The 22,852-nt window shown below is 52.8% G+C and overlaps 1 protein-coding gene across 3 annotated transcripts in view; it reads right to left on the reverse strand.

The window, feature by feature from the left end:
• Positions 1 to 18,404, reverse strand: part of MAEA (macrophage erythroblast attacher, E3 ubiquitin ligase) — a 37,360-nt gene extending 18,956 nt beyond the window's left edge. For all 3 annotated transcript variants that reach the window (XM_047847273.1, XM_047847272.1, XM_047847270.1), the window contains exon 1: positions 18,259 to 18,404. In XM_047847273.1, coding sequence (XP_047703229.1) covers positions 18,259 to 18,327 — 69 coding nt within the window. In that variant the 5' untranslated portion in view covers positions 18,328 to 18,404. The remainder of the gene's footprint in view (positions 1 to 18,258) is intronic.
• Positions 18,405 to 22,852: the final 4,448 nt, after the last annotated feature.

Raw genomic sequence — 22,852 nt, forward strand, 5'->3', positions numbered from 1 at the left:
GTCCTCCACGAAGCAAGAATAACCACATGAATGAGAAGAAACAACAAGATACAAGAAAGAGCTGAGAGGAAAGAAACGAGTAAAAAATACAATCAAACCAAGAGGGGAAAAAAAACAGGCAGTTAGTTTAAAAGGAAAAAGAAAATCCATGGCCTAAGTAACGTGGATATGGGGACGATAAGTTTCAGAGATTTTGAAAGAATCCCCAAATGAGAGGCAGACACTAAAAACATACTCGTAAACGTATAGGCAACAAAACAGAAGTAGACAAATGGGGACCACACCAGGCTGAAAGCACCCAAGGAAAAGGGCTGGAGCAGACATTTCTCCAAAGAAGGCGCCGTGGCCGACCCGTGAACGGAAAGGTGCTCGGCGTCACCGAGCCTCAGGGAAATGCGGAGCGGAACCAGGAGACCCCACGTCACACCCCGGGGGAAGACGGCCCTCAGAAAAGCGGGTCCACGGGCCTTGGCGAGGGTGTGGGGAAACTGGGAGCCCACGCTGTCGGTGGGGACGTAAACTGGTGCAGCCGCCATGGAAAACAATGTGGCAGGTCCCCCCAAAATCAAACAGGGAGCCCCTGTGATCCGGTAAGCCCACGCCCGCCTCCCCCTGCGACCCAGTAAGCCCACACCTGCCGCCCCCTGTGACCCAGCAAGCCCACGCCCGCCTCCCCCTGCGATCCAGCAAGCCCATGCCCGCCTCCCCCTGCCACCCAGTAAGCCCACGCCCGCCTCCCCCTGCGACCCAGTAAGCCCACGCTTGCCTCCCCCTGCCATCCAGTAAGCCCACGCCCGCCTCCCCCTGCCATCCAGTAAGCCCACGCCCGCCTCCCCCTGCGACCCAGTAAGCCCACGCCTGCCTCCCCCTGAGACCCAGCAAGCCCACGCCTGCCTCCCCCTGCCATCCAGTAAGCCCACGCCCGCCTCCCCCTGCCATCCAGTAAGCCCACGCCCACCTCCCCCTGCGACCCAGTAAGCCCACGCCTGCCTCCCCCTGAGACCCAGCAAGCCCACGCCCGCCTCCCCCTGCCATCCAATAAGCCCACGCCCGCCTCCCCCTGCCATCCAGTAAGCCCACGCCCGCCTCCCCCTGCCATCCAGTAAGCCCAAGCCCGCCTCCCCCTGCCATCCAGTAAGCCCACGTCTGGCCCAGGTGTGAGCCCAGAAGAACGGAGAGCAGGGTCTCCAAGAGGTGTGTGCACCCCACGTTCACAGCAGAAGCGTTCACATCAGCTAAAACGAACAAGAACCCAGAGTCCGTTGACAGACGCGCAGGTAAGAAAACGTGGTCCACCCGACGACAGAAGTCCTGACAACTGGTGTGACACGGGTGACCTTGCAGGACACTGTGCCAAGTGGCATAGCCAGGCACAGAAAGACTAAGCCGTGTGATTCTTCCTACATGAGACAGAGGAGCCGTGTGATCAGAAGCACAACACAGAAGAGCGGCTGCCAGGGGCTGGGGGGCAGGGGGAGCTGTTTAATGTGCAACCGGGACTGAACGTGTCCCCCACAGTTTGTGCATTGAAATGCCACCCCCACTGGGACGGCGTATGGAGACGGGAGCTCTGGGAGGTGACTGGGTTACCCGGGTGGGGTCCTGAAGACTGGAATCAGCGTCCTTACAACAGGGACCATTCACTCTTCACCACACGCAATGCAGACAGACGGTGGCCATCGGCAACCCGGAGGAGGCCCTCACCAGAACCACACCGGCCCAACACCCTCGCCTCCAGAGCTTGGAGAATACCTTCCTGGGGCTTATAAGCACGCGGTCCACAGCACTTTGGATTGACTGAGACAAACGGGGACATAGTTCCAGTTGCGCAAGGCGAAAAGGTCTGGACGCCTGCCGCACACTTAAAAAGGCCGGAGATGGCTGGTTCGCATAACGTTTCACCACAACGAAAACGATATTCCCGCTACTGATGCTACATGACAATGGTATCTGATTTCAAGACTTAACCGTGAAGCTCTAGCGATCAAGCCAGTGTGGCCTTCGTGCAACAACACAGGGACCGGCGGAGTGTGGAGAACCCCGAAATGGACCCTCATCGTGTTCTGTCCAAGGAGACAAGCAATCCAGGGCGGAGAGGACCATCTAGACAGTGACATGGGAGGGGGAAGGCTTCAGTCTATACCTCAGGTGGTCCATAAACCCCCCCTTCGAAGATCATGGACTCAGGGACCCAAACAGAAAAGCTACAACTACAGAACTTCTAGATGGGCACATAGAAGAAAATCTTCATAACCCTAAGACAAGCAAAGTTTCCTAAAGGGATATAGAATGCACTAACTATAAAAGAAAAATTGATCAATTACACCTTATCAGAACAAAATTCTGCTCGTTGAAAGACAACTTAAGAATAAAGACAACTATGGCAAGAAAGGAGAGAACATTTACCATATGGAAATCTGACAAAGGACCTGTACCTAGAACATACTTAGAACTCTTACGACTCAAGACCAAGACAATCCCATTTTTAAAAATATTTATTTTGAGACAGAGAGAGAGAGAGAGAGAGAGAGAGAGAGAGCACACGTGCACACATGCAGGGGGGGAGCAGAGAGAGTGAACCCCAAGCAGGCTCTGTGCCACCAGGGCAGAGCTCCACGCGGGGCTTGAACTCACAACCGTGAGATCATGATGTGAGCTGAAGTCAAGAACCAGACACTCAACCGGATGCACAACTGACTGAGTCACCCAGGCGCCCCTAGGAGGGTTAATTTTATGTGTTGCCGACCTGACTGGGCTACGAGGTGCGCAGACACTGGGGGAGACACGGCTCTCGGTATGAATGGCCATCAGCATTTGGGTGACGGGCTGAGTAGAGCAGGCGGACTCCCCAGCAGGGGTGGGCCTCCTCCAATCCACCCAGACCTGGAGGGAGTAAGAGGCTGGGAGGAGGGACTCTCCCCACTCAACAGCAGAGCCAGGACGTCAGCTCTTCCGGGCCCCCAGGCGCTTTCGATTTTCTGACCCCGGCTGCTCCGTCTGCTCTCCAGGGGCTCCAGCTTGCGCACTGCAGACCTCGGCCTCCGTAATCCCACGAGCCAATTCCTTCCGGTCAGTCTCAATCTCTCTTCACCTCCCCTCTCCGTTTCTCCCTCCCTTACTGGCTCTGTCTCTCTAGAGAGCCCTAAGACTTCACACCACCTGCTGGCCAGGCTGAGGACACCTGGATGCCATCGCTGGCACCTGGGAAGACAGTCTGGCTGTTTAGTACGACTAAACACACGCGTGTCGCTCAGCAACTGCAATCCCAAGAGAAACGAACACACAGTATTCACAACGACAGTTGTGCACAAACGCTCATAGTAGTTTTATTCTTAAGCCCGAGACCAGAACCAACTTGGACGCCCACCCACGGGGATGGTAACCTGGTGCCCGCTGATGTGGGGTGCAGCACACTGAAGCTCAGACACAGGTGAGGGACAAGCGAGACCCAGAAGGTGATGTTCTGACACCGGGACCAGTGGGAGGGGCGCTTCTCCACCAGGTCGACTACCCCTCCCCCCCACTCGGCAACAGTGTCTGGAGACTTTTTTTGATCTGTCACGACTGGGGTGTGGTTGTGAGCCTGCCAAACCACAAGAGGAAATTAAATGGAACAAAGAAAACCTTATCAATTTACAAAAAGGAAACAGAAGACACACAAAAGCACAGGAGACAGAAAACAGAGTAAGGGGTGAGGATACGCCCACAGTATTAGTAATCACTGTGAATTGGATGGCCGTGGGAAGAAACACCAGAGCAAGGCTTTTTTCTTTTTAAAACACCTCTCAGAAACAGAGTAAGTAGACAGACAAAAGACAAATGGCAAGGAGAAAGCCACAGAGCGGGGCCGCCCAACGCCAACTCTGAGTCGCACACGCCTGCAATTTTAAGTTTTCTAGTAGCCCACCCAGACTGCTAGACAGAGCCCACCCAGTCACCTGCTGAAAAGAGCGGGATTGAACGGATTTTTAGTGGATCTTACTTAATCCAACACCCCCCAAATATTTACAGACATTTTGCATTACCTTTTCTCTTTGTGCTAAATCTTTACGAGTGAGTGTACGTTCTATTTCACACTTAGAGCACGTATTTGGACCAGCAGCCCTGCAAGCACTCACTGCCACGCGGGGCTCAGGGCGGCTGCGCTGGATTGTGCCACCACGGAAAACCCGGGGTGAGGCCTGGGGAAACTCGGACCCCATTCGCGGCTGGCGGGGAGTGCAGATGGACGGCGGGGGGACTTGACAGTCGCCACCCAAACCGTGCCGAACCTTTGACCCGGCCGTTCTAATTCTGTGGGTCCACCCGAAAGGCCGACCAGCACACGTACGCGGACCCACGGGCCACCGGCACCGGCCCGAGCCTGGTGGTGCCGTGCAGGAGGGCTCCCTAATCGTCTGTTGAGATGGGCTGTACAAAATGCTGACAGGCTGCCGTTAACTTCCCAGTTCTAAGTTGAAATACAACTCAGATATCATAAAACTCACCCTCTGACAGTGTACAACTTAGCTTTTAATGTTATCGCAAGGTTGTACAACTATCACCACAAACACTTCCAGAACATCTCACCAAGCCAGAGAGAAATCCCTTACCTACTGAAGTCCTCCCCTTAGCGAGGCGACCAAGCACCAGTAGCCAGCTTCCTACCTACACGGATCTGCCCGCCCTAGATACGTCACATAAATGGAATCATACGTTCTATGGCCTTTTGTCTGGCTTTTTCTTTTTTTTAATGTTTTTATTTATTTTTGAGACAGAGAGAGACAGAGCATGAGCAGGGTAGGGGCAGAGAGAGGGAGAGACACAGAATCCGATGCAGGCTCCAGGCTCGGAGCTGTCAGCACAGAGCCCGACACGGGGCTCGAACTCACGGACCGTGAGATCATGACCTGAGCTGAAGTCGGACGCTTAACCGACTGGGCCACCCAGGCACCCCTGGCTTTTTTTCCTTTATTTAGCATGTTCCCAAGGCTCCACACCATGATGTAAGTACTTCGATCCTTTTTATGGCTGAATAGTATCCCACCACACGAGTTTACCACATTTATTTACACACTCATAAGTTGATGGACATCTCGATGGCTTCCACATTTTGGCTATTATGGATAATATGGCTACAAAGATTCCTATACAGGTTTTTGTGTGGACAACTCTTCATTTCTTCGGGGGCGATATCTAGGAGTGGAATTGCTGGTAACTCTATGTTTAACTTTTTAAAGAACTGCCAGACTGCTTTCCAAAGTGTCTTTCATGGTCCCCAGAAGTCCGTGAAGAGTTCCAGTTCGTTCACATCATCATCCAACACTTGCTACCTTCCATCTTGCCAATTACAGTCGTTTCAGTGTGCATCAAGTGGCATCTCACTGTGGTTTTCAATTTGTATTTCATTAATGACTAATAATATAGAGCGTTTTCTCACATACTTATTAGCCATTTGTATATCTTCTCTCGAGAAGTCTATTCAGATAATTTGTTCATTTTAAAACTGGGTTGTCTTTATGTTATTGAACTATAAGAGTTCTTTGTAGATTCTGGATACTACTAGATTCTTTTTTGTTTTTTTTAATTTTTTTTTTTTTTAACATTTATTTTTGAGACAGAGACAGACAGAGCATGAATAGGGGAGGATCAGAGAGAGAGGGAGACACAGAATCTGAAACAGGCTCCAGGCCCTGAGCGGTCAGCACAGAGCCCGACGCGGGGCTCGAACTCACGGACCGTGAGATCATGACCTGAGCCGAAGTCGGACGCTTAACCGACTGAGCCACCCAGGCGCCCCACTACTAGATTCTTATTAGATGTGATATGAAAACATTTCTCATCATTCTGTCCTTGGAGGCACAAGCTTTTCACTTAAAAAAATCTTTTTAATGTTTATTTTTGAGAGAAAGAGAGAGCACAAGTGGGGCAGGGGCAGAGATAGAGGGAGACACAGAATCGGAAGCAGGCTCCAGGCTCTGAGCTGTCAGCACAGAGCCCAACATGGGGCTCAAACTTCTGGACTGTGAGATTATGACCTGAGCTGAAGTTGGATGCTCAACCGACTGAGTCACCCAGACGCCCCAAGCCTTTCACTTTTGAAGTCCAACCTTCAACAACCAAGAATTCTGTTTTGGTTTCTTGTGCTTTAGATGTTCTTACTCTTACATTTAGCTTTCTGATCCATTTGGAGTTAGTGCTTGCATATGGTGTGAAGGAAGAATTCAACTTCATTCCTTTGCAAGTGGATCTCCAGTTGTCTTAGAACCATTTGTTGAAAACCCTCTCCCTTCCCTATGGAGCCCTCTTGGCACCCTTATTGAGAATTATGTATGGACTTATGTCTGGACTTTCAGTTGTAGCCCACGAATCTATTTTTAGCCATTTAGCCAATAAGCAAGAAGTGTAATTTGGGGGCACCTGGGTGGCTCAGTCAGTCAAGCGTCCAACTTCAGCTCAGGTCATGGTCTCGTGGTTCGTGAGTTCAGCTTAGAGCCCGCAGTCTGCTTCGGATCCTGTGTCTCCCGCTCTCTCTGCCCCTCCCCCACTCACACTTGCTCCCTCTCTCTCAGAAATAAACATCAAAAACAAATTTTTTTTTAAGTGTAATTTGTACTAAGTTTTGAAACCAGGAAATGTGAGCCCTACAACTTTGTTCTTTTTCAAGATCATTATTGGCTGAACGTTTGGGTCTCCACCCAATTCCTACGTTGAAGCCCTAATCCCCAATGTGATGGTATTTGGCGTTGGGGCCTTTAGACATAATTAGCTTTAGACGAGGTCAGAAGTGTGAGGCCTCTATAATGAGATCAATGTCCTCATGAAAGGAAAAGACCAGCATGCATCTTCTCTCATGTGAGCACAGTGACAAGACAACCACCTGCAAACCAAAGAGGGTCACCGGGAACCTGAATGTATTGGCACCTTGATCTGAGACCTCCTAGCCTCCAGAACTGTAAGAAATAAATGTCTGTTGTTTAAGCCACTCCAGTCTATGATCTCTTGTTGTTATAGCAGCTTGAGTGGACTCAGATAATTAACTGTCTTGGCTATTCTGGATTCCTTGCATTTCCATATGAATTTTTGGATTGGCTTCTCAATTTCTGCAAAAGAGCCAGCTAGTATTTTGATATTTGATACGGATTGGGTCGAATCTGTAGATGAATCTACTGCTATCTTAACGGTGAAGTCTTATTCCTAAGTACTTTATTGTCTTTCATGCTCTTATAAAAATTTTTTCCATCCCTTTTTGTTGTTCGTTTCCAGGGTGCAGAAGTATAACTTGTCTTTGTATACTTATCTTGTGTCCTGCAACCCGGCTCTCGCTCTAGTTTATCAGTTCTATAGAGTCGTGTGGGTATGTATGTGCATTCCTCATGACTTTTCGTATACGAGATCATTTCATCTGCAAACAAAGTTTTGTTTCTTCCTTTCCAATGTGAATGCCTGTTATTTCTTTTTCTTGCCCAACTGCCCTGCTTACAACCTCCAGGACAAATTTGAATGGGAAGTGGCCAGAATGGACATCCTTACCTCTGTCTTAGGGGGAAAGTTTTCAGTCTTTTACCACTAAGCATGACATTAGCTGTGGTTTTTGCATAGATGCTCTTCATTAAGTTGAGGAAGTTCTCTCCTTTTCCTATAAATGGAGGGTTTTTTTATCATGAAAAAGTGTTGGATTCTGTCATGTGCTTTTTCCCCTGTGTCTATGGAGATGATCACATGGCTTGTGCCCTTTATCTATTAACGTGGTATGTTACGTTGATTTTTGCATGTTGAACCAGCCTTGCATTCCTGGGGTAAATCCCATTTAGTCATGGTACACAAACCTTTTTGTATGTTGTCAAATATAGTTTGCTAGCATGTGGTTGTGGATTTTAACACCTATATTCATTCATAAGAAATATTGGTTTACAGTTTTCTTGGATATCTATGTCTGATTTTGCTATCAGGGTAATACTGACCTCACAGAATGAGTTGGGAAAAGTTCGTTTTTATTTTTTTAGAAAGAGTTTAAGGATCAGTGTTAATTCTTTTTTAAACATTTACTAGAATTCACTAGTGAAGCCATCTGATCCTGGGCTTTTTTCTGTATGGAAAGTTTTTCGTTTTTTTTTTTTTTTAACCTCTTTTCATATCATAGCCTGTTCAGCCATCGTTTTTTAACCTACAAAATAGCAATTTTACATGGTTCAACCTGATACATTTTCCCTTTGTGCTCCTTGCCCAACATTCAACAAGAAAAAGAGGTTTTGGATCGTCTCATCAACGTGAATCAGTTCTTTATGGTTCATATTTGGTAAATTTTTAAAAAATTGTTATTTGCTTTTATTTTTTTAAGCTTTTTTATTTAATGTTTATTCATTTTTTGAGGGGGGGGAGGGGCGGAGAGGGAGACACAATCGGAAGCAGGCTCCGGGCTCTGAGCTGTCAGCACAGACCCCAACGCAGGGCTCAAACCCACGAACCGCGAGATCAAGACCTGAGCCGAAGTCGGATGCTCAACCAACCGAGCCACCCAGCACCCAAATAAAATTGTTATTTGCTTTTAAATTCTGGTTCTATTTTTATCTGGGTATCCCCAGGATTTAAATTTGTATTAATCAAATGTACTCCATCTTTCCTTGCTAATATGTTGCATGACAACTTCTAAGATCACAGGATTTGTTTAGTTAGCTGATGTTAAATTATACTTCCTCCAGTACATTTTTCCCCTTCAGTGACTCATAAAAAGTAATCCTTCCTGTTTTCATGATTGAAACAGAATCTGGCAAACACCGTAAGTTAAGTTTTGTAGAAAACATCTGTACTTTCCTCCAGCTCTATAGCGATCCTCCTACACCATGTCATCTGCCTGAGTGTGTGTTTGTTCAAACCTTCTCCGGTGTTTGCTCTGGGATTGCTGGCAGTATTTGCTGACAAAGAAACGCACTTTAGTTTGTCATCATAATGTCTGCAGCCATTTTTACCAGCACAGGAAGGAAGTATTTCCCCAACGGCACAGGACTTATCTTTCACAATGAAGAAACCTCACGAGGGGTCTCGACGTATTTATTCCAAAGCTAGTGACATCTTCTAAAGTGCTCGACTGAGCCCTGAATGGCGGGAGACATCTCTCTACATCCCAGAGATCTCTGTCTCACGTTCCTGCGTGTGGCATGAGACGTCTCCCCAATCGCAGCAGCTCCCTGCTTCCCTGGGCTGACCTCCCGAGCGCAGCACACACCCCGGGGGAGGCTCGTCCGGTTTCCAGTGGGCTTCTTGAAAAAAGACGTTTGCCGTCAGCTTCCGGGGGCCATCGCGGGGAAGGGGGAAGAGCACAGCCAGCGCCCCCATGACCTCTTCTCCGGGTGCGCGACCGTCTCACCTGCCGCCCGCTGGGCACTCGCAGAGATCTCTTCCCGCGCTGGCCCGTTTTAGAAAGGGAGGTACGCGGAAAGCGGCGCGAGCTCCAGATCGAGTCGGCCCGAGTCAGCCAGCGCGCACGGCGCAGCCGAGCAGCACCACCGCGGTGGGAGCACCGGGGCCGCGCTCCACGTGGTCGAGCGCCCGGGACCCTCAGGACGGGCTCGCCGACCCAAGGCGACCCCAACCGCCGGCAGGCCCCGCCGTCCGCTCGCGTCGGTGGCTCCAGCAGCGCGGGCGTCCCGGCTGGTGAGCTGCCACGGGTACCCGGAAGCAGCTCTGCACGAGGCCCGCACGTGCCTCGGCGTCGGGCGGGCGCGGCCCGACGGGCGCCTCCGATTACAAGTGAGAAGTATGCGATCGGGGGCATCTTCGGCCGTCAGCGTCCTTCCGACGGACACGACGTTCCCTGCCGTCGCCAAGGTCGTCCTCTAGGCCTTTCCTGAGAAACCACGTGGCGTCTCCTCAGTGTCCATCACCGCAAAGCTCACGGTGAGGCTGCATCTCCGTTGCCGTTTTGTTACCGTGGACAACATTCCCCACGAGGCGCTTCTCCACGAGGTGCTTTAACGGGTTATTGCTGACACAGAAAAGTGACTGATTTGGGGGTATTTTTCGTGTGCCCGTTACTGTGCGAAACATTCTCATTAACTGGAGTAGTAATTTTCCAGTTAGTTTGCTTGTGTTTTCTGAGTACATAAACACGTCTCATCCATTCGAAGTTACATTTACTCGTGTTTCAGTTTTTACTTCTTTGGACAGAAATGCCAAAATAATGTTTAACAGTTCATTTCCTTTTTTGTTTGTTTTTATTTAAAAACATTTTTTTAACGTCTTACTTATCTTTTTAAAAAATGTTTATAAGGTTTATTTATTTTTGACAAGGAGCACGAGTGGGGGAAGAGCAGACAGACACACACAGCATCCGAAACAGGCTCCAGACTCTGAGCCATGAGCACAGAGCCCAACGTGGGACTCGAACCCACGAGCCGTGATACCATGACCTGAGCCGAAGTCAGATGCTTAACCGACTGAGCCACCCAGGGGCCCCTGTTTGTTTTTGAGACAGCGCAAGTGAGCGAGGGGCAGAGAGAGGGGGAAAGAGAGAGAGCATCCCGTGGGGGCAGAGAGAGGGTGGGGGAGGGAGGGAAGGAGACAGAGAGAGAGGGAGGGAGGGACAGGGGGAGGGAGAGGGGGAGGGAGAGGGGGAGGGAGGGAGAGAGAGAGAGAGAGAGACCGTCCCACAAGGGGCAGAGAGAGGAAGAGACAGTGAATCCTGAAGAGGGATTCAAGCTCCATCTGACACGGGGCTCAAACTCATGAACCACGAAACCATGACCCGAGCCAAAGTTGGATGCTTAAGTGACTGAGCCACCCAGGTGCCCCTAATGGTTCACTTGTTAAATGAATTATTTCTTCTCTGCCCTCCACAAAGTTTACAATCCCAGGGGTCAGAAACAGACAGAAGCAAGATACAGAATGTCTCAGATGACAGTAATGGCGAAGAAGAAAAACAGAGAGGGAGATGATGAGGCTCCCAGTTTAAATAAGGTGATCCCACCTTGAGGGAGATCCCTAAGCAAAGATCCGAGACCGTGAGGGAGTAAGACAGATGACCCCCTGGAGGAAGAGGGTTCCGGGCAAAGTAAACAGGTACAGAGGCTCTGAGGAGCCACCAGCACATCCTCTAGCGGCAGGGAGGCCGCCGTGGCAAATGCCCAGGGGAGCAGAGGTGGGTGAGGAAGAGGAGGTGGGGGCAGAGGCAAGGGTCAGGGCCCAAACCCACTCCGGACCCACGGAGAACGGGGACGGTGCTGTCTGGGGCAGCCTTGTGGTAGCTGTGCCGGGCTCGGGCAGAGCAGGGACCGGTGAGGAGGCCACCCCAACCCACAGACACATGGGGGCTGCGGCCACGGTGGCAGGAGGAAGGCGGGAGATTCTGAGACGCTGGGAGCTACAGAACGACACACAGACGTTAAGCTGTGAGGACAGAGGGGTCACGGCCCTAGCCTAAGACCGGGAAGACGGGGAGGAGGCAGACAAGTTAAGAAGCTCAGATCTACTCATGCTGAGCTACGGCACAGAGATCCAGGTGACCCTGGACCCTGGGCTCCGGGGTGGGGGAGATGACCTTTTGGCAGCGACTGCTACGCACGGAGCGTCCTCGGAGCGCATGAGATCACACACGATCACCGAGACGGCGCATGGTCACAGCCGGGAGGAGGGGGCAGCTGTGAGCTGGGGAGGAACCTGGCCAGGGTGGCGTCCTGGGGGCCCGACAGGACCCTGTGCAGGGAGGAGGGGCCATCAGTGGGTGCTCCCTGGGAGACACCATCAGGATCACGGGAGGCCCGGCCAGAGCGCCGGCGGGCAGCATGGCTTCTAACGGGGCCTCCGACAAAAGCAAGCAGACAGAGGTAGTTCCGTCAGGCTGTGATTAAAGCCATAAAGAAAGCAAAACAGAGGAAGGGACAGATCACAGCAGGAGCCACAAACCCCAATTTCATTCAGGCCCAGGGCAGCAACAAGCCCACAGCCAGGATGTTTTTTTTTTAAGGTCCCTTTGAAGCTAGATACAGCCAAGCCCAAGCCCTGGCCTCCGAGCTTAAGCACAAATGCTGAACAGCACTTCTGGGAGGCCCCATGGAGGGAGCTGGCACCTTCTCCCCTCCTCTCCCTCTCTGTGCTGCCCGCGACACGGCGGCCGCGGTCCCACGGCCAGGGCAGAACAGCAGGGGATCACAAGGATCGTGGGAAACACAGGCGTCAGGAACACCCCCAGGTTTTGAAGGGACCCTGAACAAGCGGCAGGAGAGCGCGGGCTCCACATGGGATGGGCCGGCCGGGGGCCAAGGAGCAGGGCAGGGCATGGTTTTGCGGGCCGTGTCCTCCAGGCCTTGCCCAGATGTACGGAGAGACCCAGCAGGCGGGAGTCCAGGGGAGGCCAGGCGGGAGTGGCAGGCCGCGGCACAGAGACCTCCCCAGGGCTGGCGGCTGCCACGGTCACCCCGGGCCGGAGGATGCCAAGGGAAGAGCAAAGGCATCTGCAGAAGACAAACCATGAGAGGAAGCGAGAGAATGGCGCCCCGGGGGCCAAGAGGAGGAGGCAACCGCCTGGCGACTGGCACTTATACCGAAGGCGAGGGGACTGTGACCTAGGGGCACTTCTGACTCAGACCCAACAGACACGCGGGAGGAGGGGGCAGAGAGAGGAAGCAGCAGCTGGAGGGCACGGGGCGGCCAGAGCCGTGTGTGCGCTGGTGGAGCGAGCCAGTGAAAAGGGGAAACAGAGGCAGGAGGGAAGAGACGAGAGTGCGGGAGCCACGGGCCAGGAAGGGCGAGCCGACCACGAGGGGAGGGAGGCAACCGTCGTGTGGGAGGAACGTGCGGGAAGCGGGGCGGGGGGGGGGGGGGGGGTGGGGGGCAACGAGGAGGGGACCGTCAGCGAGGCCATCTGCACAGCTGGGCGTGTTCCTCCCTCAGCCACATTCGGCCACACTTCAGTTGTTAAACTACTTAACAACACTTAGTTACTATCACTTAGTTGTCATCCAAACAGCCAACAAATCGGTTTCCTCAGAAAGCTTTCAAGAGTGGCCCCCAGGTGTAAAGACTAAACCAGCGCACAGCCGTGAAAAGCAGCAGCTACCTCTGGAGACCGTGCCCTGCCCTGATTAGGCCAGCACCAAGCGGCCCCACTCATCCAAAGCCCCAAGGGGGTGCCGCGCTGCACACACCGGCCGGCCTCCTGCTTCCTCTCGTGCTCGGGGGTCTTCCCAGCTTGCTCCCCACTCCTGCCGAGCCGCACACGCGGTCCGTGGGGAGGTCTGGGCCCTCGGGGCCCCGCTGTCCCAAGCTCCGGGAGGCTCCGGGGACATCCTGGGCCCTACGGCTCCGCTGGGACTGGATGCCAATGGTGCCAGGGTCCGCCTAGGCTCCAACACGGCCCGCGGAGCTTTTCCCCCAAGTGCGCGTGCGCCCGCCGCCCCCGGAGGGCCGTCGCCCCCCCACTGCCCCGCGCTCGCCTGACTCCATGCGCGGTTCCGGGATCTGAAAGGCTGGCACCTACTTGTTTAACAGCTCCCTCCTGCCAAGCCCAGTGGCACCAGGATGGGGACAGAGTTCTCCGGGAGCAGCAAGGAGTGCGGGCCGAAGGAGCTGGCACCTCTACCCTGGGGTGCCTCGCGGGGGGGCTCCGAGGGGGGGGGGGCGGTACCAGCAAGCCCCGCCTTCGGACCTCACGCCCGGGACCTCTGGCTGCCGCCTGCCTGGCGCCGGGCTTCCCATGCCTCCAGCTGCCACAGCCCTTCCTCTCCCAGCACGAGGCTGCTTCCAAACATCATGAGCAGAGCGGGCACATCGACCTGTGCCCCCAAGTGTCTTGTCTGTGGTCAAGGATCTGAGCAGCGGTGCAGAGACCAGAGCGGAAGGCCGGGAGGATTTCGACCACGCTCTAGCTCTGGGGGGTTCTGGAAGGCGAAGGCAACACGGGGCTCTTGCAGGGAAGAGCAGATGGGACTCCGGAAGGCTCTGGAGGTCCCACCAGAGGAAGGGAACCAGGCCCCAGGCCGGATTCAAGTAATACAACCACCTTCTGGGGGAGGGAAGGGCTCACTCGGTCAACCAAACGATCTCAAGGGAAAGGAAGTAAAGACCCAGCCGACTGCCACTCTCTAGGGCTCAGCACAATCAGGATATCTTTCCCTTAAGACCAAACGCTCCTGCCGACCACCCTTCCTCAAACTTGAGAACCCGCAGTCCCTAAATCCCCAGCTGAGTCTGGGAAAGTTCACCGAAAGCTGGAACTCTGGGCCTCGCGCTGGCACAAGCCCGGGACGCTGAAACACTGCCGTAGAGGACGCCGGGACCCAGGAGGTAGGCCCACAGACCCCGCTGGGAGCACTGCCCCAGGCCCCAGCCTGTCACGAGTTAGGGAGAGGGGCCAGCTGGGAGGGGGCACTGAACCTCCCTCCTCCGGCTGGGAGGGCCCGGACGAGGTCCCGGGCGAGACTCCAGATGAGGAATCAGGGTCCGGAGCCAGGTCTCCCAAGGACCGATTCTAGACCCCTTCTCCTGGGCTGTGATGAAAACCCCGCCTAACTTGGGTAGCGGTAAAGGTCTCTAAAAAATTATCGTAGTTCAGCTCTCTGAGGGAAAAAAAAAAATAGAATACGCCAAAATATTAACAGGATGATCAGAATGATTTGAAAAATAAACATAAGGTACTCTTATGAGAGAACGCTTTTTAAAATGTAATTACAGCAGGGCCTCTGGTTCAGGGCGCTGACAGGAAAAGCCTCGACCAGGCCCAGGACACAGGGCTCGTGTCCCACCGACCCCCCTCTCCCTGCTGTGGTCAGAACATAAAAACAGGTTCCGCAGAGCAAACTCCCGGCTGGTGGCTCTCACCGGGGCGCTTCTGCCCCCCCGGGGACGTCTGGCAGTATCTGGAGGCATCCTGCGGGCATGCCGGTGGCATCTGGTGGGCAGAAGCTAGAGGCGCTGCCGGGCCCCCGCCACGCAGTCGCCCAGCCCGAACGCGCCTGTGCGGGCCACGTCGCCCGCCGCACACCGGAGGGCTCCCGAAGGAGCGGGTGCCCGGGTGGGCACGTGCGGGCAGCAGCGCCTCACGGCCATGCCATTCTCGTCCCGCTTTGCCAGCGGATGAGAGCGGTGCCCACCAGGGCCCACGAGCCCCCTCCCGGCCCCGAGGCTGTGAGGAACCTGCCCCGATTGGCCGATGTTCTGAATCGCGAAGACCCCTGTCCCATCACGTGTGAGGAGGAACGGCCGTTGGGACAGCAATGGGGGCTCGGCCCTGCTCCCACCACCCTGCTGCACAACGCACCCTTGAACCGGAGAAGCGAGCACCGGCCTCTCAGGACACCAGCCCCTCAGCCCTCACTCCCCTCGCCCTGATGTGGATTCGGTGTCCCTCCCGCCCGCGGCACCTGCATCTGTGACCGGCACAGCTCCTAAGCGTCAGGCCTTCCAACGTTCTGTGGAATTCTGTAGAATTCTGTATTAGCGTGCGTTCCTAAGGCGAGGGTCCCTAGCTTCCCGGTGAAACTTCCTCATCGTGCACTAGGAATCACTCCCGAAAACTTCTAGAAAAAAATGTTAACTCTCAACAGGGACACATGTGTCAACAGAAAATTTGTCATAGGTGATCTAAATCTGTGAGAGGATATGGTGGAAATAGCTTCTCTGATCGCAAAAATTCATCTAAAAGCTTTCTAGGGGCGCCTGGGCGGCTCAGTCAGTTAAGCATCCAACTTCAGCTCAGGTCACGATCTCGCAGTTCGTGGGTTCAAGTCCCACGTTGGGCTCTGTGCTCACAGCTTGGAGCCCGGAGCCTGCTTCGGATTCTGTGTCTCCTCCTCTCTCTGTCCCTCCCCCGCTCATGCTCTGTCTCTCTCGGTTTCTCAATAATAAATAAACGTTTAAAAAAAATGTTTAAAGCTTTCTAAAAGCTGGGTGCCCGGGTGGCTCAGTCGGTTACGTGTCCGACTCTGGATTTCAGCTCAGGTCGTGATCTCGTGGCTGGTGAGACCGAGCCAGGTGTGGGACTCTGTGCTGTCAGCGCAGAATCCTGCTTGGGATTCTCTCTCTCTCTCTCTCTCTCTCTCTCTGCCCCTCCCCCTCTCGCTTGCCCACATGCTCTCTTTTGCATGTGTGTGCGTGCTCTCAAAAACATTTGAAAAATCCTTTTTTTTTAAGTTTATTTATTTTGAGAGAAAGAAAAAACATGGGTGGGGCAGAGACAGGGAGAGAGGGAATCCCAAGCAGGTTCTGCGCTGCCAGCACAGAGCCCCATGGGGGCTCAAACTCACAAACCATGAGGTCATGCCCGAGCCTAACTCAAGATTCAGAGGCTTAATTGACCGAGCCCCGCAAGCGCACCCGAAAAAAATCCTTCTAAAGCAGAAGTAAAACTCTTTTCAATCTGGCGAGCTCACTCGAAATGACACTACAATATTTCTTCACCTGTATGAATACCTGCAGGACTATTTTTAATCAAAGACTATTTAATAATTCTAGAAATCAAATCACATTCACGGCTGGGAAACAACAGAAAGAACTCGAAAGGGAAATCCCTTCCTGCCTGATGTTGCCCACACTCACCAGCCAGCACCACAAACGATGAACTCTGCCACAATTCTGTCAGCCCCACGACAGGCCTGGTGGTGGACTGAGTGAGACAACAGGCCAGCAATCAACAGCTCCCCAAATAAAGCCTTTTTTTTTTTTTTGGTGGAGGGAGAAGGTGGAGGGAGATAAACATCAACCCAAATGATGCCTGGTCGGGGCCTCAGGTGGCACGATGTGAGCCACAGGGCCTTCAAGGAGTTGGAGATACCACCACCCAGCACCTAATCTCGAAAGGGCCTGGCGAACAGGCAGCTGGTTCATGTCAACAGCGCTCTCCTGTCCTCCTGGATCAGACAAGGCGCCGAGAAACACCACCGCTCCACAGCCAGTTAAAGAAAAGCAACAAAGCCTCACTTCTGCTTTCTGGTGAGGACAGTGACTCTCTGACGAATTGCGACAGCTATCCCATGTACCTTCCAAAGAGTGCCGGCACCACTCCAAGCATTACGGGGTCCCTCAATTCACCCAAGGCGACGCTGCTGCGATCACGCCTCTGTCTGACAGGAGTCAACGATCTCAGAGTGGTCTCTCAGTAAAAAGTGAGGAGCAAGGCGGGGCAGTATTCAAACCCCAGCCCCCCGCCCCCCTCCCCGGGCTCAGCGCTCACCGCACCCATCGCCGCCACCTGTCACCACTGAGGTGGATGGGGACGCTGGGCTCTGCCACAAGGAGGAAAAAGCTACCCGGCCTCTCGGGAAAGGAATTTGGAATCACAAATGCCTAGCCACAGTTCTCCTGGGAATGTTGCGGCCTTTCGTCTCCTAAGGAACTTGTTTCCTGATGCTTTGTTCTCATCAACTCCTCTGCGAACTAGGTAAGGAGCCAGTGCAGCCCCTCCTACGAGAGACGCGGGCTTCAGCCTCAAGGAAGGCGACTTGGCTAAGTGGCCATCCAAGGTCACACAACCGGCAACCGAGTGGCAAGGGCTGTATTTCAGGTTTGGTGACGCCCCACAAGATGGGTTCCCATTAGGTCGTTAGGTCTCTCCCTGTAGGCTCCTAATTAGTGACTGGAAGCCAACATACCAACACCCTCTGACGTTAAGCTTCCGGGAGGACAGCTGGACACCCACCGCGAGCCACATCGGGCACTCTTGCGCCCGCGACCCCACACCCTGGAAACGCCGGCCTCCACCCCGGCCCTCAAAGTCACCAGCCTGCCTGCCTACCGCCGGAAATGTCACTGGGGCAGTTCACGGTTTTTTTGTGGGGTTTTTTTGTGTGTGTTTTTTTCTTTAGGATGAAGGGGCCACAATCGGACTCCAGAGGGCGAAGCGGGGCGCCAGACAGACGCGCTCCACGCCCTGCCACGAAGTCCTCTAAGGCCGGGCAGGGGCATGGGCGGCCACACGCCACACCCGCCGGGCCTGCAGGACCCCAGACCCCACCGGCCCTAGGGAGCCCGGGAGGCCGGTCTCGCGGGTCCCCAGACCCGGGGGAGGCCGGCCCTGCAGACCCCCACACCCGGGGGAGCCCAGCCCCGCAGACCACCCCCAGACCCCGAGGAGGCCGGCCCTGCAGACCCCCAGGCCCCGGGGAGCCCGGAAGACCAGCTCCGCAGACCCCGAGACCTCGGAAGCCCGGACGCGCAGACCCCCAGACCCCGCCCGGTGCCCCAGGCCGCGCCCCGGCCCCCACCCTGCCCCACCTCCCTCTCCTCGGAGCCCCTGCGGCCCGCGGGCCCCGGCCAAGCGCGGCCGCTACCCCGGCCCGCAGACCCCACCTTGAGGGTCGGGTACTCCTGCACCTTCAGGGTCATGGAAAGCTGAGCAGCTGACTCCTGCACCGCCATCTTGAATCGGGCAAAACATTAGCGGGTGGGGGAAGCGCCGCGCGCGGCACGCCGGGTAGTGACGTCGCGCTCTCCGGCGGGGGCGGGGCGCGCCCGGGCGGGCCGACGCGCCTGCTCCAATCGCGTCCGCCCACCAGACTGTGGCGGCGGAAGGAGGCGCGACCGCGGCGTGCGCGCGGAGAGGCGTCCGGCCGGACCAATCACCTCTGGCCCTCCTCGCGTTCGGCCAATCAGCGGGAAGCCTGTCTGGGCGGGTTCCTCCTTGAACTCGCGGCCGGGGACGCTCCCGCCGATCCCAGCCTCTGGGCGCGGGCGGTCCGGGGCGCTCCCTGGGGCCGGGAGGCTGAGGCTCGTGGAGCGGCGCAGCCGTGGGCGCGCCTGGGCTCCCGCGGGGGCGGGCCCCCGAAACAGTGGCCCTCTGCATGGGACGGTGACCCTCGCCGTCGTGACCCCTTACGGTAGTAGCCGAGAGGTCTGCAGGCCACCATGCATGTCAGGCAACTACTTCCCATTGGGCTGCATTTCCGCAGAGTGGCAGCTGCTGGAGCCCTGACGTTTCCTATCGGAAAAGGAAAGGAAATTTTTGTTAACTGATTTTCAGGAAAGAAGCTCCCAAAGTAGAACAAGGGCCTGTGTGCCTTTGTGTCCTCACCAATGTCACACGGCCCTGGCACCTAGCAAGGTACTCCAGTTCCCTTTCAACCATTCCACATTCTATCCTTTCAAAATAACTAGTCCTTTCATTCCCCTTTTTAAATAGAAATGAAATTAGTTTTCATTAATTAGAAGACTTCCCAATTAAACCGTTTCTCGTGTTGCACACTTATTCCTGAAACGATTTTTTTGAAACTTAAGCTTAGCGTTGAAAAAAACACCCGAGGTTCGACACAAGGGAGGCCGATACTGTGGGAGTGGGAGCCGCGGGGAGAGGCAGCTTCCTGTCCAGGCTCACACCAAGTTCCTTGTACCTGAGGCCATCCGCGTGAGTGAGTTCATCAGGATCATCAGAAGGGGCTGACAGCTCAATACTAATCAAGCCTTCCCACCGTTGTGAATCGATGTAGCACGGTGAGTGTGTCTGATGCCGATTTCGGAAGCTTGTGAAAGTGAGAAGGAGGAAGATAGATTCCTGTGCATGGCATATGCCTCTAGGAGACATTTGGAGTGAAATTGGTGTAAGACTAGAAGAATGCACTATTCTAGAATTTTTTAAACCCTTACCAAGGAGAAACAGGGATGTTACCAACTGTGATTGATCACAGACCTAATCACAGATCATCAGAGTGCTAGTGCCCCCGTCTAGGAGTTTTAGGAAGTTGTTTCTGTATTTCAGGGCAAAAAAAAAATGAGCTTGAAATGAGCATGCGCAGCTTTGGAAAACTGTATTATTTAACTAGGTTGTCTTGTTCTCAAGTTTCAGAAGTTTAAAAATAAAATACTGTTAAAGTTGAAAGGAAACGTGGTTTAGAGTGGAATCGGGTGGCCAGCAGGGGGAGCTCTCAGCCCTACCACTCCGGCCAGTTGCAGCCCCAACAGGAAGGGACGCACCTCGCAGGTGGATTCCACGGCAGCCACCGCTTTACTAACCCAGTGGCAGGAAGGAAGGTTTCTTCCTCCCCCAGCAACAACCCAGGCAATGAGAGCCAGCCACAGCCCAGCCAGTGAGAGACTGCCGTGGATCAGCCAATGAAAAGCCATTACACTTCCAGGTCCCAGTTTCCTCCCGTGGACTTTCTGTTTACAACAGCCCTCCTTTTCTCTATAAGAGAGCCCCCTGGGGGCATCTGGGTAGCTCAGTCGGTTCAGTGTCCCACTTTGGCTCAGGTCATGATCTTGGGGCTAGTGGGTTCGAGCCCCGCATGAGACTCTGTGCTACAGCTCAGAGCCTGGAGCCTGCTTCTGATTCTGTGTCTCCCTCTCTCTCTCTCTGCCCCTTCCCTGCTCACACTTTCTTTCTCTCTCAAAATAAAGACATTTAAAAATTTTAAAAAAACCAGAAAAGAGTCTCCCGTACCTTATTCTCACTTGTCTATGGTTTTTCCGTGGATCACTTGTCCTGGGTTGTAGATTTGTGCTATTCCTGAATAAACCCAGTTTTGCTAGTACAATAGCTGGTGGTTTTGGTTTTAAGGTTAATGCATCGCATTCTAAGTTGTCAGTGAAATAAGTCCCCATTATCTTTGTGCTTTTTCCCAACAGGAAATGCCTTTTAAACAGTCAGAGAGACAGTAAGTCTTTCCTAGAGTAACAGAACACCCCCCGCCCCCCGACGTTTTTTTGTAGAGATATTTGACAAACAACATTGTGTGGAAGTTTAAGGTGTACGATGTATCGATTTGACACACTTATATTGTAATATGATTGCCATTTTAGAATTAGGAACACCTCTATGGGTCACATAACTATCATTTCTTCTAGTGTTGGGAGCAATTCAGGTCCAATCACCTAGCAGGCTTAATGCTCATGATACATTTTTGTTGTCTATAATCACAGCACTGTGCAGTAGGTCTCTGGGACTGACTTACTTCCAAGCTCCAAGTATGTACCTTTAAACAATCTCTCTCCCATTCCCCCGCCCTGCAACCCCTGGTAACCATTTTACTCTTTTATGCTCTTTTAAGCTTTTATGATTTCAGCTTTTTTAGTTTCCGCACATAAAAGACACGAATCATGACATATTTGACTTATTTCATTTAGCATAATGTCCTCAAGGTCCATCCATTGTTGACAATGGCAGAGTTTCCTCTTCTCTCATGGCCAAATAGTAGTCCACTCTGTGTGTGTGTGTGTGTGTGTGTGTGTGTGTGTGTGTGCGCGCGCGCGCGCGCATGCATGCACACAACATCTTCTCATCATCCATTGACGGACACTTAGGTTATTTCATATCCTGACTATTGTGACTCAACTGTCCCTCCACAAGGGCATGTGTGTTTCTCTTGGGTATCCTGTTTTCATTTCCTTTGGATGTATACCCATAAGTTGGATTGCTGAATCATGTAATAGCTCTGTTTTTAATTTGTGGAGCCACCTCATACTGTTCTCAATGGTGGCTGAACCAGTTTACAGTCCCACCAACAGTGCACGTCCTCACCATCGCTTATTATCTCTTGTCTTTTTGATGATGGCCATTCTGACATGTATGAGGAAATATCATGCTTTTGATTTGCATTTCTCTGGTGATGTGCCTGTCAGTTGTTTGGAAGTCTTCTTTGGAAAATTCAGTTATAGTCCATTTATTTTTTTTTAATTTTTTTTTTTTAAATTTTTTTTTCCAACGTTTGTTTATTTTTGGGACAGAGAGAGACAGAGCATGAACGGGCGAGGGGCAGAGAGAGAGGGAGACACAGAATCAGAAACAGGCTCCAGGCTCTGAGCCATCAACCCAGAGCCCGACGCGGGGCTCGAACTCACGGACCGCGAGATCGTGACCTGGCTGAAGTCGGACGCTTAACCGACTGCGCCACCCAGGCGCCCCAATTATAGTCCATTTAGTTTCTCTGTCCATTTGTTTTTAAGTTTATTTATTTCGAGAGACATAGAGTCAGTGCGAGTGGAGGAAGAGCAAAGAGGGAGGGAGAGAGAGAATCCCAAGCAGGCTCTGTGCTGTCAGCGTGGGGCTCGATGTGGGGCTCGAACCCACAAAACTGAGATCGTGACCTGAGCCGAAACCAAGAGTCAGACGCCCAAGTGACTTAGCCACCCCAGTGCCCTCCTCTGTCCATTTTCAAGTTGGATGGTTTGGGTTTTTTTGTTGTTGTTGAGTTTATGATTTCTTTACATATTTTGGATGTTAACCGCAAATGTATGGTTTACAAAAATTGTCTTCCATTCTGCACATTGTCTTTTCATTTCGTTGATGGTTTTTTGCTGCGCAGAAGCTTTTCGGTTTGGTGTTGTCCCACTTGTTGATTTTTTTTCCTTTTGTTGTTTGTGCTTTTGGTGTCATAAAACAAAATCGTTGCCAAACCAATGTTGAGCGACTTCTTCCCTGTTTCCTTTTAGGAATTTTAGAGTATCAGGTCTTATGTTTAAATCTGAGGCATTTTGAGTTACTATTTGTGAGTGGTGTCAGGAGGAGGCCCAATTTCATGCTGCTGCCTGTGCTCATCCAGTTTTCCCATGTTCTGAGTAGACTGCCCTTCCGTTACTGTATGTTCTTGGCTCCTTATCAAATATTAGTTGACTGTATATGTGAGGTTTATTTCTGGTCTCTATTCTGTTCCGTTGGTCTATGCGCCTATTTTTATGCCACTACTACGCTATTTTAACTACCATAGCTTTGTAGTATAGCTTCAAATCACAGCCAACTTTTATAGAAGGATTTCTACTCCACTAGAGAACTCTCCATAAAAGGATCTTTAAGTCTCAGTTGTGAAGCATGGCCTCCAAAATGCACTGGTCATAATAGCTGGCAAAAAGCAGGGTAATGGAGGTGTATCAGAAAACTCTGAACTGCTATTCAAGGCTCCCAATTTCTTTTTTTGTTTTTAATTTTTAAATATTTATTTTTGAGAGAGAAAAAGAG

Source organism: Prionailurus viverrinus, unplaced genomic scaffold, assembly GCF_022837055.1.
Source record: "Prionailurus viverrinus isolate Anna unplaced genomic scaffold, UM_Priviv_1.0 scaffold_45, whole genome shotgun sequence".
In the NCBI taxonomy this organism is placed as follows: domain Eukaryota; kingdom Metazoa; phylum Chordata; class Mammalia; order Carnivora; family Felidae; genus Prionailurus; species Prionailurus viverrinus.